This window comes from Pieris brassicae, chromosome 9 (assembly GCF_905147105.1).
Source record: "Pieris brassicae chromosome 9, ilPieBrab1.1, whole genome shotgun sequence".
NCBI classification, from domain to species: domain Eukaryota; kingdom Metazoa; phylum Arthropoda; class Insecta; order Lepidoptera; family Pieridae; genus Pieris; species Pieris brassicae.
The window spans coordinates 129,725-147,442 of NC_059673.1; the positions used below are offsets into that span (position 1 = coordinate 129,725).

A 17,718-nucleotide genomic window follows, 5' to 3' on the forward strand; every position below is an offset into this window, starting at 1 on the left:
TTTCTCAATGTCATTTTTACATATATATATATGTGTGTGATGTTTGAGTGCACAAATAAAATAAAATGAATTCCCACTTTTATTTCTTTTAAATACTGCATATACGAGATGACAATAAACGTAGCGTGGGTGTTGTACAGGTCTACGCAGTGTGTAGAGTAGGTCTACGCGAACCCGCTACGGCGAGGGCCTATTAAATAATATATTATGGTGTAAAAAGGAAAATTATTTCATGCTTATAATTTAGAAATTCCATCATAAATATTAAATTATCTTTTAGAGACAATTATTACATAAATAGTATTTATATATCGTTGAATGTTGATTTAATAAATTGGTAGTAGGAACGATAAGATCTATAGTAGTAAGTAAATAGAAGGAATAAACAGTGCTACATAACTATTTAAAAAATGTGCATGATTAAATTAATTTAAATACACAAAAAAAGGTTAAGAACTATCCTTGACCGTCAACGAGTATAGTTATTTCAAAAAGAGGTTCTATGTTAAATTAAATGATTTAATTTTAGAATGTGCACATTGACTATGTTTCCATTCCCAAACATCAATCACGAACATAAGAAAACATTACTGTCTGTCGACAGCCGGCTTAAAACATTACGGCTTAAAATATTCTGTAAATGTAAAAACTCGCGAAACTTTTTTTGTGTTGCATATAATACTTTCATAACACTGCACGTAGAAAATAACACGTAGTAACTTGCTTGCGGCCTTTAAAATATATCAGCTTTAGCATGCAAAATAATAGAAATCAAATAAATAAAGAATTGGTTTTATTTCATTTGTAGTTTCCATTAATAGATAAGCAATCCTTATTAAGCGTAAAATTGAAGTTTAGTTTATACTATTTACTATTATTTCATATTCTAATCAAATAGTAAACAATACTTATTATAACACACTGTATTTATCTGTCAGTTTCTTAATTTCAATGCGTCTCATTGCCCGTACGTTGTGAATTAATTTAAAAATGGTGGTGGAATTGAAGACGCAACCACAAAACTTAAAGGGGCATACATATTGGCAATGGCTTTTTGGAATAATAGGTAACTTTTTATTTAATTTTACTACTCTCGCTTGAAGCCACGCTCTTCTAAAACAACCGTTTTAGATTTCTGTATCGTTTGTCATTCTACTAGGCAAGTAAGTGTATAACATACGCCGTCAAAGGTGAGCCGGTTTCCACACGATCTATTCCATTGCCTTTCGTGCGTGCGTGTGCACAGGCGGGGCTCGAACCTACGCAATCAGGCATGTCGTCACACGCTGAAGCCACTAGGCCTTTGCTTCTATTGCTTTGCACTATTGGTTTTGTGGTATCGTTTCTTGGGAAATTTCTAACAATATTTCAAAGATTGATGGTGTCTAAACTGATAGATTTCGTAGCCGACTTAGGCTCAAGAATATTAATAAAACATTTAAAAATTAACTGAACACACATAAAAAAACTAAAGAACCCTAATAATATTTTTTTTGTATTTCGTCTGTAAAATCGGTTTACGGGCGATAAATCATAAGTAGATTTATAACGTTAAAGAAACCATGATTTGATGATGATTTTTTTGCTTACTTTGGTGAATTGAATAGATTATTATTTTATTTACAAGCAAGGATTTAATAGAAAATTGCATTTTTTTTATAAATAAACATATATTTGCATTGGTATATAAATATATATATATTTTAATAATGGAAGAATAAATACGTAAATAGTAATTATATCGTTTGATTAGCGAGTCTTAAAATGCAAGAATTTCTGACGCAATTATTGTTGTAATAAACATTGTAATTCACATTAACATTTGATAAAACGGTTCAAGTATAGTTTGTGCTCTGCCGCTGTCTCTCTTTTACTCGGATGCATCGGCCGGTGGAGTGTACTTATCTATCTTATACTTTGTTGACAGCCAGTTTGGGCTTCTTGGTGTACGGCCTGGAGGCAGCCTGGTTATCTCCCACGACAAAGCACCTTCAATCATCCGACTCTCCCCTGGGGTACCCCCTTTCTAGCAGTACCATATCCTGGATTGGGAGTATAAACTGCTTCTCGTCAGCGTTCTTCGTAATCGCCTTCTCTAACTCGGCTGATAGATTTGGAAGGAAATGGGTTGTGTTTGCTATCACTATACCAGTAATGGTAAGAAATTATTCTATATTTAGCCAATAGAGAATCATAGACAATGCCAGACAAACGCTGCATTAGAAAAACATTTATAGCACTTTTTAGTTGATGTTTGCAGATACTATCTAAATCAGTGTTTCCCAACGTGGGGCCCAGACTCGACCTTTTTGATTATATCTTTTGAAAATGTACTTACTTTATTTCGTTAACATATTCCTGTGGATTTCTTCCTTAAACACATAATTAATAATATACGATAATTTATGTATCTTAAGGCCGATTCACATATATCAGTGAAACCACAGTCCCGTCAACGTGTCTGTTCAGTTCAGTATCGGTGATACAGTATTGCGACAGTAATTTAATTCTAAACCCTATTATCACCAAACAATTCTATCAATCGCTCGTCCTCCGTTTTGTTTCCAATACGGCGGCGTCAGTGATCCGACAATAAATATCGCTGTAGACAAATCTGTCCGTGATTGCCAACACAAGTTAAGTAAAATTATTATACTTTCATTCTGGACTGCTAAGTTATGATATTTAACGTTTTTTTTTCTAACTAACGCAGTAGCTATGAACTACAAAAAACTCAAAAGAAACTTAAGACTTACATCATTCTTGAATTCTTTTTCAGATCTCCATACTTTTAAGACTGTTTGTTCCAAACATAATAGCTTTGTTGATCGCTCGCACCCTCGCAGGCAGTGCAGCCAGTGGTGTCTTCGTAGTTATCCCTATGTATATACGGGAGTTGTGTCAGACTAACATAGTAGGTAAGCAAAATAATATCATACATATTATGTGAAATGGTTCCTTTATTGCCTTGTACGATGGTCTCACTGTCTATATCATTATAGTAGCATGTATTTGTGGTATGTGTTCTGTAAACAAATGATTACACACATTAAAAAGTACGACAATAATGACCTTAAACTTGTAAAACACCACTGTTGTGTGATAATCTATGTTGTACAATGGTTATAGACATCACATGAGGAAATGTCTTAGGAATCGACATGTTTCAAACAGTGCTGATCTTCAACCTGTTTATAAAAAGATCTCAAAAATGTGTCCCATTCTTTATTAAGGGTACGGGACGGTATTAAGTAGTTTCTAAGAAGAAAGAATAAGAGAGTGTGTTTTATGACGGTACGGAAAACCGTACTTCATGACTGTGAGACCGTGTGAGACTGTGTGACCGCATCTTCTAATTATATAATAGACGTGGCGTTCGATTATAATCAACTTATTGATAACCTTAGGTGCCACAGGATCGTTGAATATATTGCTCCAAAATACTGGCTTCCTCATAATGTATCTGATTGGAGCATACTTAGATTATTACACTGTGCTATGGATATACTTGGTTATCACAATGCTGATGGCGGGGTTAATAACGCTTGCTCCGGATTCACCAGCTTATCTCGTGAAACGAGGAAGGTTACATGTAAGTGCATGTTACCTTACTAAAATGCTTAAGAGGATCAGATACTTTGTCACTTTCTTACGATCAAATCATTGAACCACTTTTTGTATGTTAAGGGATTTCAAAACTGATTTGGTTCGTTCTATCATCTCATAATATTACGCATCAGTTACTTTAACCCGTTATTAAAAACAAGTGACCGCAGTCAACAGCTACCTAACAATATGGGCGTAACTTTTTTTAGTACACGAGATTTGAATTTATAATTGTTTTATGAAAATTTATGTTTTTTTATCAGGAAGCATATGCGACAGTTGCCTTCTTGAGAGGTCGCACGAAAGATGACAAGGAAATAAAGGCAGAAATTGAATCCATGCAACAGCAAGAAGAGCAGTTTAAAAACCAACCCAAACTTAGATTGAAAGAAATATGTAAGAAGAGTGTTTATGAAACTCGAAAGAGACTGAGAACTCTTTCTTTTAATCTTCATCTACAATAACAGCTCAATACACAATTTGATTGGTTTGCTTTATTTAGGTACCAATGCTACATGTATTTTTTTACTTTATATAGCGATCTATATATGAGGTATTTTTTATTTATTGAATAATGTCGCACAGGAAGATCCCAATACGACAAGTATTTTAATCTAAATACACAAAAAAGGAATAGGACGATCTGAATAAATTTGTTATTAATGGCGTAACAAAAGGGTACATGAGCTGTCACGAAATATTGTCTATGGTTTTTGAAAGAAATGTATAACTAATAGTAAAACGTTGAGATTAATGTTTCCCGGTCGATGTATTTGTTAAAATTGACAAATTTTGAGGCAATTTTAAAATCATAAATTAATTAACTTTTAGACGGAACAAGGTTCATCGGGTCAGCTAGTAAAGTATATAAATTATTATTATCTCACACTCTAAATATTGTGATCCCAATGTCATAAAATCAACGCAATTTTAATTTCAGTCAAAAATAAAGCATGGCGTCGTGGTTTCATTCTCTTAATGGCGTCTTGGGTAACACAGACATGGAATGGTTCCTTTGCGATCGTGACCTACGCTTCAATAGTCCTGCAGGCCACAGGCTCTAACCTGAGCATCAGCCCTGAAATACAGTCCGTCAGTTTTCCAATTATTATGATTATTGCATCCTTCACGTTGACTGCAATTGCCGAAAGGTGTGGTAGAAAGGTGAGATTTTCCGAGGTTTAACTAAGAAATAAACCAAGAACTCTTTAAGGATTTCGGAAGAACAACCAAGGTTTTACCTGACAGTTATCTAAGTTTACCTGGTAACCGATCAATAGTAATTATTTATTGAACCACTCGAAACTTAACCGTCTTTACTAAAACAATGCTTAAAATTTTCTTACCGGCGATCCTCTCTCGGCCTCTCTATTAACTAACACTTTTAAGTAGGAAAATTCTATGTAATAATTGAAGTCGCGTTCATTCACAGATAATCAAAGTAAACTTAAAATAACAATTAATGCTACTCTATTGGCCATAAACATCTTCAACTTTATATGGTCGCAGCACCAGCACCTATGTGAAAATTTCAGAGTTGTTGAACTTACATCTCATGCCAGTAAGATACACTACACGTAGTCAATGAAAACGGACCTGCAATGGCAGTTTCCAAAAGTGCAAGCAAGTGTTTAGGACAGAGATATAAGGAATCAAATCAACCAACATAAGATCTGAGATCACTTGTGAAACATTCCTACGGAAAGGGGATTTACCAAGCACCTAAATACCATTTATCGAAAATGTTGTTGTTGAACCCATTGTGAGGATCAATCGTATGACTTTATTTAAGCCCGAACGGGAATCCCGGGGGATTTAGCGAGCCCACTTATTATCTCACATCCCGCATATTATGGTAAATTAATAGGATGATAGAGGAGGATGAAAAGATAACTTATCTTAATATAATCTTTATTTAATTTTTTAATATACAGTTCAGGATTTTTGTGAAGACGTAGGCGCCCACGGTCGGCCTTCGTCAAGTTATTGGTATTACTTCATTGATATATTATTATGTAACAAAACAATTTTTTAACCGGATTAAAGCTATTTGTATTATTATAAACTTAAATTTTTTCGACGTTTCGCGTGCTTTACAGCGTACGCCGTGGTCACGGTGACTGAAGACAAAAGGTGTTGAATTTCAAAAAGTATCACAGCTGTAGAGAAAGTTTGGTTATCTGTATTTATTTCCCCGAATTGGTATCGACTAAAAGATGGCGGGTTTTTGCAAAAATGACTCACGGTATCCTCTCTTATAATAATACAAATAGCTTTAATCCGGTTAAAAAATTATTTTCTTTCAATGTGTAAAAGCTATGTTAACCAAAGACAATACTATATAATTTTATATTTCTCCATCTCTTTCAGCCTCTCCACGCTGGTGCATATCTTCTATCGTCAATCGCTCACACTGGTCTTGGAGTATCTTTATTGATTCAGCAGACCGGATATTCCATACCCTCCTGGCTTCCTATACTGTGTATGATTCTAGCTGTGGCCACATATGCGGGCGGAGTCCGGTCGATGCCCTATATCATCAGCGTTGAGCTGTTCAACTTTCAGGTAATATATTCAATAAATTTGATGACGATTATTCAAGCGAGATTAGTGTTTCAGTTATAACTAAACAATAATTATAAAACAGTGTGTGAAAACATTAATATTGCTACAAGCTAGAGGATCGGATAGAAAATGCCGTAGGAATTTATCAGCACAAATTACTCGCATAAATGCACTTGTAACACACAAAAACAGTCACTAATTACTTAATTATGCATACTTCACACAGTACTTTAACAATCGTCTTCACTTTATTCGCGCTTTATCGCTTCGGTGTTTATCTCTTGATATAGCATCGAAACTAAACTGGTCGCGTTTCGGCTCGCTTATACAATATCCCACGGAATAATATTGTACAATATTCGCGAACTCTCTAGGCGGGATTGCTACTGAGTAGCGATTGCACAATTCTAGAACGTCCGTACTCTTTGTCTCTTTCGCACATTGCTCCGTCCTTATCGTACGGCGATCTAAAGCGCTCAGCCTAGTTTGAGAAAGTTCCGATCTTCCCTCTCTCTCGCGTATGCTTTCGTCCTTGTCCCACACAGAAGAAAATTCGGTCTAGAATATTCCTTCATCAAAGGGGTATACATAAGGGGTATAGGGCGTAAAGACGCCTTCAAACGGGTCTCCTAAATATTTCACCACTCGACTAGACATGTTCTGAAACTGCCTGAAAAAATGATTCAGCTTCCTGAAAACTAGGGTAACATTATGCAAATTACAATTTTCTAATCTGTGATTGATCCTCTCCTGAAACGGTTAGAAATCATATTTCAGCATGCTGAAAAGTTCTCTAAGTAGTGGAAAAATCAGAAACTTCTTACATACATATAGTATAGCACTTGCATATAGTCGACATCATGAAAATGACACGTCTTACAAAATCAAGCTGCTTATAGGTATATATCTATATATCTTTATAGGTACGAGCAAAACTCTTGGGCCTGCTACATACCTTTGGCTGGTCGTCAGTGTCAACACAGCTCTTCGCGTTCGGTCCACTTGTGGACTCATTCGGACTACATTACACGTTTATCCTTTTCGGAGCTATCAACCTTCTTGGTGCCTGTATTGCTATGTTTATACCGGAAACAAGGGGGAAAACGGAAGAAGAAGTCATGGGGAAACTTGATAAGAAAAGAAAATGCCCTAGTTAGTCCAACAGAATCTCTTATAGACGGTGTACAATGTTCGTTTTGTATAATTAAATGTAATTAAATTGCTACGAGTTGTTATTTTAGATTGTTAAAACAATTTACTATTAATTATACCTATGTGAAAACTTGTATTGGTTTTTATAATACCCAAACCGGTTTTCATGAAAAATCTTATTTATGAAATATAAATGTGTTTTAAAATGAAAACTAGCAAATTAATACAATTGACAAAACAGTCTAATACACTACAAATTTAAAGCTTTCACATGAATACGTATAAGTAAATTCTTCTAATTAAACTACTTTATAATTCAGATTCGTCTCTATTATCTCTTCTTCTTCTTCCTTCTATCTCTATCTCTTTACGCTCAAACGAAAAGGACAGATATGTGCTTTATTTAAAATGATGGTTTTAGGGGTTTCTCAATAATAAGGAAACTTGGATAGGTATTGGAATATATTAGTTAAACTTTTAATTTCCAATATTTTTACCACCTCCGCGATTTAACCGCCACAAGTAGAAGGTATCGTTTGTTAAGGCAATTTTTACAGCGCACCACCACGATATGGAACTGATGTATTTCCGAACCAATTAGACTTAGGGTCCTTCAAGAAAAAAGCGTATCAATTCTTTAAAGGCCGGCAGCGCGCTTGTGAGCCCTCTGGCAGTGTCCATGGGTGGCTCCTGTCCGTTTCCTTCTGTAATATAAAAAAAAGCTATAATCAACATCGACTATAATTTATGAACTCCACACTTTACCTGTGTGAGGTACCTACTTAGTGAAGGAAAACAAACATAAAATAACAATGGTTTAAAACATTGCTTATCAGCCATGTTATGCAAGAAACCTCTAGAAATTAGTGTATTTTGAAATGAAGTTGAGAAATGGCTGTACAGAGTGTATTTTTAGCTTTTTCTCTAATTTTTCTTAAAGATTGGACTATATGTGGTAAATAATACAAATTTTATAATTTTAACTAGTTTAAAAAAAAGTCACCGTTTACTTGCACATTTTTTAATGAAACATATTATAATGTGGTTTTCATCAATCGACAAAGTAAAAAATATAAGATGTTTCCTGGAATAAAAATTACACGTAATTACCCCACGCCAAATTTAATTTAAATGGCGGTGTGTTTTAGGACAGCATATTAGTCTCCATCTCTATATATATATATATATATATATATATATAATATGTAAATAACTTTTTCATTATAAGATGTTAAAAGTAAAATTCAGTTACAACTCTTAATTCATCATTATCTCGTGATTTATAAATATGGATTGTATGATTCTCTAAAAATAATACTAAAAAAATTGCACAATTTTTAAAGCATCTACAACAGCGAAATCAGAGTTAGAATGCGAATTTCCGCCCAAAATGGAAGAGGATTTGACCCACGTTCGGCGCAAGCGACTTACAACGGAGATGGGGCTCGTTTGTCTCGAGGACTATCCTTACACTGTATCAATAAGGTTAGTAATTATAATAACATTATCTAATAAAAAAAAAAATCAGTGGCACACAAACTTTTTAGGTCTGGGCCTCAGATTTCTGTTTGTGCTTCCTGGACTTAGGTTATACCTTAGACACATGAGGCTGATCACCTGCTTGTCTATTCGTAAATGATCATGATACAGATACAGGAATTAGTAAATATATATATATATATATATATATATATATATATAATTTGTAGTTCAATTAACCTGTTAAAGAGAATTTTACAAACATTATCTGTATTTATATTGACGTAACAGCTCTTGTTAAGTTTGTAAACCATGTATATTTGTGTACATTAGGTTTACTTTGACGGTAAGTATATATTTATTCAAGAGTTATTTTATATAATAATATAATTTTAAATAAATCTCATTTAAATAAACTACTTATCAAGGACATTATAGTTTTATTACAGAGTAAATTATAAACAAAAATAGGCTGACAAAACCTTTTAATTGAAGATTAAACGAACTTACCTGTAAGTGAAGTTCTATCATAATTATACGATGAGCTTTGTCCGAAGAGATTTTTATCAGACGGACCCTTTCCCTACCAAAGATTTACAAATAAGTACATCCTGCTCACTATATTGTTTGACCTATATGTAAAACAATGTTTTCTACGCTATGAACTAAAAGATGATCATCGTAGGGCAGGAAAACAGCAGGAACAATTCAACATTACCTTTGCTTTTTTTAATGAGGTAATATGTTAAAAAAGGTATGTAAACAATTATCTACCCTCAACCACAGTGCGGAATGTTGATGTGTAACTATGCTAATCTTGAGGACAAAGCTCGACTATAATTAATATTAAATTCTATACCTAAAAAAAATTGTCACTTTTGACTAAATCAGTGATGAAATAAGTTAGAATTATGCCTGAATGTTTCAACAATTTGAAATTACGTTTTAACATTTTATATTTTAAGTATAAAAATGCCGTGTCGAACACTAAGGCATTTTCACCCACTAAATAAATTAATCGAAAATTAGGTTACTTAAATGTACCTGAAATTTATTATTACAGATAATATAAAAGTGCTGTAGTTGTTCTTAAAACTATCCTATGTACATAACCAACAATTTTCAACAACTTCGGATTACAAGTAAATTCGAATTATCTTAAATGTTATTATGCCATTTACAAAATTGTAAATATAGACAACCGCTTTAGAAATGGTAAATATTAAGCAATATTAACATTTTATGTATATAAGATAAGAACACGTCAGCATGAAATAACTTTGTTATAATAATGTTAAATTTAAAACAATAACAAATTAATGTCTAACGATTGTAATATTTAGCTTTTAGCGCCATCTGTCAATAACTACAATAACAGTTTACAGTACGGTATCAAGTGGCTTAATTTAAATTCTTTTAAATTGTATACCTATTGTACCTCGAAGTATTGACCATTCTAAATTAGTTCGTTAATTTTATTTTATGTGAATTGAGAATTCAGAACCATGCATGCATGCTATACTGGCGCATGTCGAAATTTTTAAGAAAAAAGGAAACCGACTTATATTGTTGCCTGGAACAACCAAGTCATACAAAAGAGATTGTCAGCGATTAGCTAATTCTAACAGCCAATTCTATCTTATCTTATCAAACAGTATCTAATATCTATCAGCGGCCAGACATGTTGAACATAACCTTTCGGCTCGTTATAATATTATTAATTATTTCAATCACTTCACCACTCTACTATATTTACCAAACACGACTTTACGAAATAAGAGCAAATCGAAAAAATATTATTTCTTATTTAAATCATACGGAGTTAAAGTATATCCTTCAATGGACAAGAAAGTTCAGCGCGCCATTCGACTACCTCGAAGAAGGGAACAGTGTTTTTATAAAACACAAGTGCAAGTTCACTAACTGCTTCGTAACAGACGATAGAAATTATTTCCTAGACTTGAAAGACTTTCAAGCGATTGCTTTTAATGGAAGAGATTTAGACATGTGGAGTTTTCAATTACCACAAGAGCGAACGCCGGAACAGAAGTACGTCTTCGGAGCAATGGAGTCACCTGATTTCTTTCCAGCGTGCAATGAATATTTAGATGGCTTCTTCAATTGGACGTGGTCGTATAAACTTGATTCCGACTTTCAATGGGGGTACATAACTATTTATGATTTGGAAGACAATCTAATTGGACCAGCAATTGGTATGAAATGGATTGAGGATATGAAACCAGTAGATAGTGCTCTAAAAACTAAACTAGATAGTAAGAGTAAAGCAGTAGCATGGTTTGTATCACATTGTCACACAAAGCGTGGCAGAGAAGACTATGTAGAAGATTTGAGAAAGGAGTTAGATAAATTTGGATGGACTATTGATGTGTATGGTAAATGTGGGACTCTGTCATGTCCCTTAAGTGAAGGGAAGTCTTGTTACAAGATGTTAGAAAATGATTATTACTTTTATTTATCATTTGAGAATTCATTTGCTGAGGATTATGTGACTGAAAAACTATTGACTGCTCTCAATAATTATGCTGTGCCAGTTGTCTATGGTGGTGCTGATTATTCAAGGTGAGTTCAAAATAAATACTATACAGTAAAAAAAAAAATATTTGAATTATTTTGTTCTATAGTTTTTGTTTTAGTTAATAATTATTACTACTCTCAATAAGTTATTTCAAATAAACAACATAGTGGTCACATTGTTTAGGAAATGTATTTTGCTATCAAATTTTTTGCAAAACAAATCAGAATCTTTAATTATACTTTTATTTACCAAGGAAATATCTTATCTTATCCTTCACTTATGATTCTTAAAAAGTTAAAATCCATATACTTTCTAAAAATAAACAGACCTATGAAATAAATCAAACTCCTTGATTGTCCTGTAATTAAAAATTATTAACTACTATTTAACCCGCACCTAATATTACACATAAAATGTTTAGTATAAGTGCATAGTAAAGTTAATCATTGAAATTCCATGAATGTTTCAGGAGATAAAAGTGAATATTAGTTATATTTATATACTATATGTGCAGTATGTTTATTTTATATATCTGTATTTCAGATTTCTACCTGAGGGAAGTTATCTCAATGCAATAGAGCTTGGTCCAAAAAGACTCGCACAATCAATGGATGAAATTATTTTAAACAAAACTTTATACTACAATTTTTTTAAATGGCAAAATCATTACAAATACAAAAGTGCAGATCATGTGAATGCTTGTAGATTGTGTGAACAGTTGAACAATGATAAAAAAGTGAAGAATATAACTGTATGGAGTGATTTTAGAGAGTGGTGGAATGGTGAACAATATATAGAGAATTGTTTTTAACAGTTTACAAAAAATTTAAGACTTATAAAGTCCCACCGATCTAGGTTATATCATTCAAAACCCATAACAATTAAGTTTTTATAAATTTATGATCAACATTCTGTATGCCGTGGTGCAACAACGCGGGTCGAGTGCCATATTGTTGTCATAATAATGGTGCTAAAATAATACAGCGGCTGTGTCTAAGTCGACATCATAATTATAAAACACGGTCCAAAGAAAGTATAAGGTTTGATGGTATAAATGTCGCAGCCAACTAACTTACTTAGCAGGTCAATTAACAGCCTGGCCTCTTAACTACACAGCGCCGTTTAACCAGCGGCCTAAAAGAAATTCGGCGGATCAACTGGATCAGCTAGGCTGGAGTTTGGACCGATCACAGATGACGTTTGATTACTTGCCTAGCCTGTTGACTGTTAGTTTAAATTTAGTTCCACTTTCTGCCACTCTCAAACTCGAAACGAAACTCTTCAAATTGTAAATATGGCCTCGACAAACCACAACTTTTGATGGTGTTTTCCAAAGTTTAATGAAAAACCACAAGTACAATGAAAGAGTGTAGTGATAAAAATAATGAGAATTTAGAATGGTCTAAACCAGCCAGTTTATTTAATGTTGTTTCAAACGCTTTCAGTCTGCTAGTTAAACGGAACTGTTTATTTGCCTAGGCTGTTAATAAAACTAGTTGACTGCGACATCAACATCCCAATGTAATTACGATGCAATATTTATTCCACGTTTTTAAAAAAATCTGTACGGAGTTATGTATAATGTGATTATACGTGAATGTGTATGTGTAATTTAATAAAAAATTGTAACAACTACCGTCCACAAAAGAACGTTTTATTTTAGGCAATGCATAGTTAGGAGAGTTCATCACCTACCTATTATATTGGGGAGATTTCCAATTCAACAGAGTGAACCCATCTAGGTAGTCTCAAGTATAATATTGTGTCCTTTATAATAGCACACGATCACTACTAGTGAACGGACCAAACTATGCCTGTAAATATGGCTTTACAACTATGAATTGTACTTCAGATTACATGGAAAGCATTGGTGCGGAGGAGCGATTGTCGGTAATCAATGGGTACTTACGGCAGCGCAGTGCTTTGACTAGTAAGCTTTATTTTATACTTCTCTCATTAACCCTTACTTGAATATTTACACTTGTAAACTAAATATTAAATGACTAACAATAAGTCAAAGTCAAAAATCATTTATTCATGAACGTCAATAAAATAAATAAATATTGTTTCTAATTTTACATTTACTGCCACTTCTCAAATCAAGGGCATAGAATGGAAGAGAAGAACTGGCAATAAACTCTCCGCCACCTTTTTAATCGCCAAGTTTTGTTTTACACAACGTTTGCAACCGTTACACCATGTTCCACATGACATCTTAAGTAATAAATAATAATAAAATCAATTAAAAACAAATATTTGTCTCAAATGGTCAAAGATCCTCTAGGTGCAGGAGGCATGGTGAAATAGGAGCACGCACTTACATTCTCGTGGTAACAACAGTGGTAGTAGTAGGACTAGGAGTATGCGCATGGCCATCAGCATCGATCACCAATAAGGTGTTAACCACCTATTTAAACCTTTGTGGTTCCGAAGTAATTAGAATTCCTAGAATGTATTTTTAGAGTGAAGTATTTTCTAGCGTGTCTAAAGAGGAAGTGACTGTACGTATGGGTTCAGTATTTCGTGACTTCGGCGGTAAAATTCTTTCCGTTATTGACATTAGACGACACCCCGAATACAGGACGGATCAATATTATCCTGAACACAACTTAGCTATGATTAAGGTAAATATTATACTTCATATATTTAAAAAGTGCACTTTTCATCTTCAAATAAATGGTACAGGGTAATAATTGGCGACTGCGCAAATGCAACGAGTCCCAAGAAGTCTCACACAAGTCTTAAATGTCGTTCTTTTAATACATTGATTCATCGTTCTTTATTTAATAACTAAGGCAACATTATTATTTAGTAAGATGTTGAATGACTGTTGACTTTTAGTAATTGAAGAGGCACCACAAACGAGTGAATAACATATACTTAGTTCGACGTAAGACTACCCATAATCTAGACTTTAATAGAGATTCAAATGGCTTTATTTAGTTTTGTACCAGTTAGAATTCAGTGACTCTGAATCTTATCGTTGTTTAAAATGAACTAGTTCCCGTCGGAAACTCAAAACTATAATAATAAAGCCCGTTTAATTTCCAATCATTCCAAAAACAGGTACAGGTTAGATTTTGCATTTTTTTTAGTTATCCTATATCCTAGTTGCCTTCAGTAGCGTGGAACGGAACCCCTTCGCGGGTAAGGGCCTCCTTCAGCTTTTTCCAACTTACCCTCTCCAGGGCCTTCTATCTTTATTAGCTTCCTGCTAAGAAATAGGGCTATTTCTTCTTTTTTTGGGCTTCTCCTTCTTCCCTTTGGTCCATTGCGAAAGCGTTTGAATAAGTGTTCATTCCAGTACAATTAATTCAATATAAATAAAGAACTGCTGCAAAGGTCTTTCAGCTATCCGTGGGCAATAGAAGAAAAATATCTACCGTTGATTGCGAAGTATTTTAACGATAATCAATTTCCTTAGCTTAACATACCTGTCACGGTCGGTAACCGAGTTCAGATTGTGTCAGTTGCCACTCCTGGAGCTGAACTACCTTCTGTATTCGGGGAAACCATAATCACTGGATATGGAAGCGTGGTAAGTGTTTTGTTGTTCGTATAACAAAATAGATTATTTTTTTAGAGAGCAAACGAGCAGGAGGCTCAGCTGATGTTAAGTGATATCGCTGCCCATGAACACTAATTGCCAGAATGCTTGCAAGTGCGTTGCCGGCCTTTAACGAATTAATTTTAATTAATTAAATGAAATTAATAATTCAATCTCTAATCCTTTACAAAGATTTACTATATTATCTTTTTCTTTTTTTAGTTATTAGTGGATTAATGTATTAGTTCTTCAGGTGACAGGTCAAATCCGAGAAGGGCAGAATCAGGAACTTCGTCGTATGATAGTAAAAGAGATGCCGCGAACAGATTGCAGGTAACCCTGGACCGATAATAAGAAAGTCAGTTTGAAATGTCATTTTTTTTAAACTCAGGTTCAAACAGTAACCTTTCCTTCCACTAAGCCTAGTAATACTGGCTTCATATTTTTAGAAAATTGCGCCTGCTAAAAGTTGAAATGACTTTGCTTAAGACAGTATGATGGTCAACACAATTCTAGTGAAATTACTAAACTCTCTCAAATAATAATCAATCTGATTTATATATTACAATGCGTTATACGGTCCAGTCAACACAAACAAGTTCTAGAAGAGTTTAGGGATGCTTAAGTAAATTGAACTTTTTTTTTAAAAAAGCGAAGTCATAACATACTTATTACACACTAACGATGCTTTTTTTAATATTTTCGTCTAATGGGATATACCCAACATAAGCATATAAATAATGGTTGAAATAAAAACCTAACTGTAAATCTTGATATTAAATTTCAGGCGTATTTACGGAAACGAATATCGACTTCAGCATGATCACATGTGCCTTCAGAGCGTCATGAGGGGTGTCGCGTTGTGTGCGGTGAGTGTTATAGTACAAATATTAGTGTTGGCTTCAGCATGCGATTCTCATCCCTCTGGTCGTAGATTCGATCCTAGGCTGTGCGCCAATGAACATTATTTATTTCTAACATTCGCTCGAACGGCGAAGGAAAGTTTCGTGAGGAAACCGCCTCGCCTTAGACCCAAAGAGTCGACAGGAGGCTGATCAACTACTTACCAATTAGATTGATAAATGATTATGAAAGAGATGCTGAAACCTGAGGCCCAGACCTAGAAAGGTTAAAGCCCCACCGGTTTATTTATTATTAGCTTAACCGTCTCATCATCGCCATATCTTAGCTATTAGTTACACCTTGGAATGTCAATTTTATTATTAGTCAAAGCATTTTCTACCAAATACCATTTTCATAATGGTAAGCATGCTATATTATAATATTACGATAGATCAATGACCTGACATAAACAACTAGTAGGTATTATAATCGTCAAACCACTCGTAATTCTCCCGGCGCTACATTTGTCCTTAAGCCTTGGTTAATACTTCATCCTATGTGACCAGCAAATGGCTTTGACCCCTAATCAATAAGAACAAATAAATTCAAACGTATAAGAGATAAGTAATATTGTTCTTTATTGATGCCGTTATTACTTAAAGGAAAACGCCAACCATGCCTATGATAAATTTAGCATAACTTAATTTTCTTGAGAAAATATATTTCTTCGTGTAGGGTGATACTGGGGACCCAGCAGTCCACTTCAGTGGCGTGAACCGAGCGGGGACATTGTATGGAATTGCTCTCTTCTCGGGTACAGAAGAATGTGCCCATAAGCAGAAACCTGGTGTTTATGCTAAGGTAATTATAATACATATATCATAATAGTTAAATTACTATATGAATAAATAAATACAGTAAAACCCGCTTAAGACGAATTCTCAGGGACCCTACCAAAAACGCGTCTTAAGAGAGAAAGCGTATTATACGGGTAGGAAAAATAAAACGTACTACATACTATTATGTTCTAATTTTGGTATATATAGGTATTAAATTATACATTTATGAATTATAATTACAATACGTATTGTAATTATAATTACATTGTTTAAAATAATCACTTATTTTGGTTTGTCAGAAAGATTTTGATGCATTAGCAATTAAAAGATTTTCAACATAATTCAACTTTTGCAGTGCATCTTTACTTTGATCCAAAGTAGCTAGCTACATAGCGTCTTAAATCATTAACAGCTGATAATGTCTGGGCGTTTGACAAAACCTTAGTTGACTCATCTTAGTCTTCATCATTATCACTTAGGGCCTCGTTTTGTGTATTATTCATATTCTTAATAAGATCTTCAATTGATTGAATTTCGTACGGTGCTACATTGTCATCAATGGAAGAACATCCAGGAAAACTCTACCCTTACGATCGTCTTAAACAGGTTCTACTGTATAATACTTACTTTTTGGTAGTTTATGACAATTGACAGCCATTATTAAGCGCACATCTTAATGATAATGCTTTGAAACGTATTTCGCTATTGATAAGAACCAAAATACTGCAGATACATCGCATATCTATACTGTACTTTTAGATAACTATATTTATAAGAGTCTTATGAAATTAATAGGTCGTCATTTTTGTTCTAGGTCTCTTATAGCAAAGGATGGATTACCAACGTATTGAACAACCGAGATGTTAACGAAAGCGTGGACAGCGGAGATAATGCGATATCAATAGACATATAATTACTTTTAATAAACTTACTGAAATGATTGCAGTTGTATAATTTATTAAATGATCCAAAGTAAACCTGAAAATTTAAGGAAGTATTTGTTGTCAAATTATATATTGTTTGACCTAGCGTTAATTTATAATAAAAGTTATATAAAGCCTGGCGATATCAAAATACAATCTATTTCTAATATCTATTTTGTTATAGAATTTTTATCATCCAGGTTCTATTATTGATTTTTTTCACACAGA

The 17,718-nt window shown here is 33.7% G+C and overlaps 2 protein-coding genes across 3 annotated transcripts; both read left to right on the top strand.

The window, feature by feature from the left end:
- The first annotated feature begins 961 nt into the window (after positions 1-961).
- LOC123714569 (facilitated trehalose transporter Tret1-like) lies at positions 962-7,457 on the top strand. The gene is made up of 8 exons (XM_045668883.1): positions 962-1,066; positions 1,928-2,157; positions 2,780-2,918; positions 3,408-3,592; positions 3,870-4,002; positions 4,547-4,770; positions 5,977-6,171; positions 7,095-7,457. The coding sequence occupies exons 1-8, from the start codon at positions 991-993 to the stop codon at positions 7,326-7,328; spliced, it is 1,416 nt and encodes a 471-aa protein (XP_045524839.1). The 5' UTR covers positions 962-990; the 3' UTR covers positions 7,329-7,457.
- Positions 7,458-8,142: 685 nt separating this feature from the next.
- On the top strand, positions 8,143-17,508 carry LOC123714545 (vitellin-degrading protease-like). Of its 2 annotated transcripts, XM_045668832.1 has the most exons (9): positions 8,143-8,278; positions 8,667-8,808; positions 13,191-13,268; positions 13,818-13,962; positions 14,763-14,876; positions 15,139-15,218; positions 15,673-15,754; positions 16,464-16,589; positions 17,382-17,508. In XM_045668832.1, exons 1-9 carry the CDS (start codon positions 8,215-8,217, stop codon positions 17,478-17,480), a joined length of 930 nt encoding a protein of 309 aa, XP_045524788.1. In that variant the 5' UTR covers positions 8,143-8,214; the 3' UTR covers positions 17,481-17,508. The 2 variants fall into 2 exon arrangements, 1 of the variants encoding a protein (XP_045524788.1); XR_006754329.1 differs by lacking the exons at positions 8,143-8,278; positions 8,667-8,808; positions 14,763-14,876; ... (2 more) ...; positions 16,464-16,589; positions 17,382-17,508 and adding exons at positions 10,075-11,382; positions 11,882-13,080 and having other exon boundaries at positions 13,818-13,875.
- Positions 17,509-17,718: the final 210 nt, after the last annotated feature.

Coding starts and splice junctions, on each gene's coding strand:
- LOC123714569 (XM_045668883.1), top strand. CDS start 991: ATGGTGGTGGAATTGAAGACGCAACCACAAAACTTAAAGGGGCATACA. Junction 4,003..4,546: donor ACTTAGATTGAAAGAAATAT/GTAAGAAGAGTG, acceptor TTTTAATTTCAG/TCAAAAATAAAGCATGGCGT. Junction 6,172..7,094: donor TTGAGCTGTTCAACTTTCAG/GTAATATATTCA, acceptor ATATCTTTATAG/GTACGAGCAAAACTCTTGGG.
- LOC123714545 (XM_045668832.1), top strand. CDS start 8,215: ATGGCTGTACAGAGTGTATTTTTAGCTTTTTCTCTAATTTTTCTTAAA. Junction 8,279..8,666: donor TAAAGATTGGACTATATGTG/GTAAATAATACA, acceptor CAATTTTTAAAG/CATCTACAACAGCGAAATCA. Junction 15,219..15,672: donor ATGCCGCGAACAGATTGCAG/GTAACCCTGGAC, acceptor ATTAAATTTCAG/GCGTATTTACGGAAACGAAT.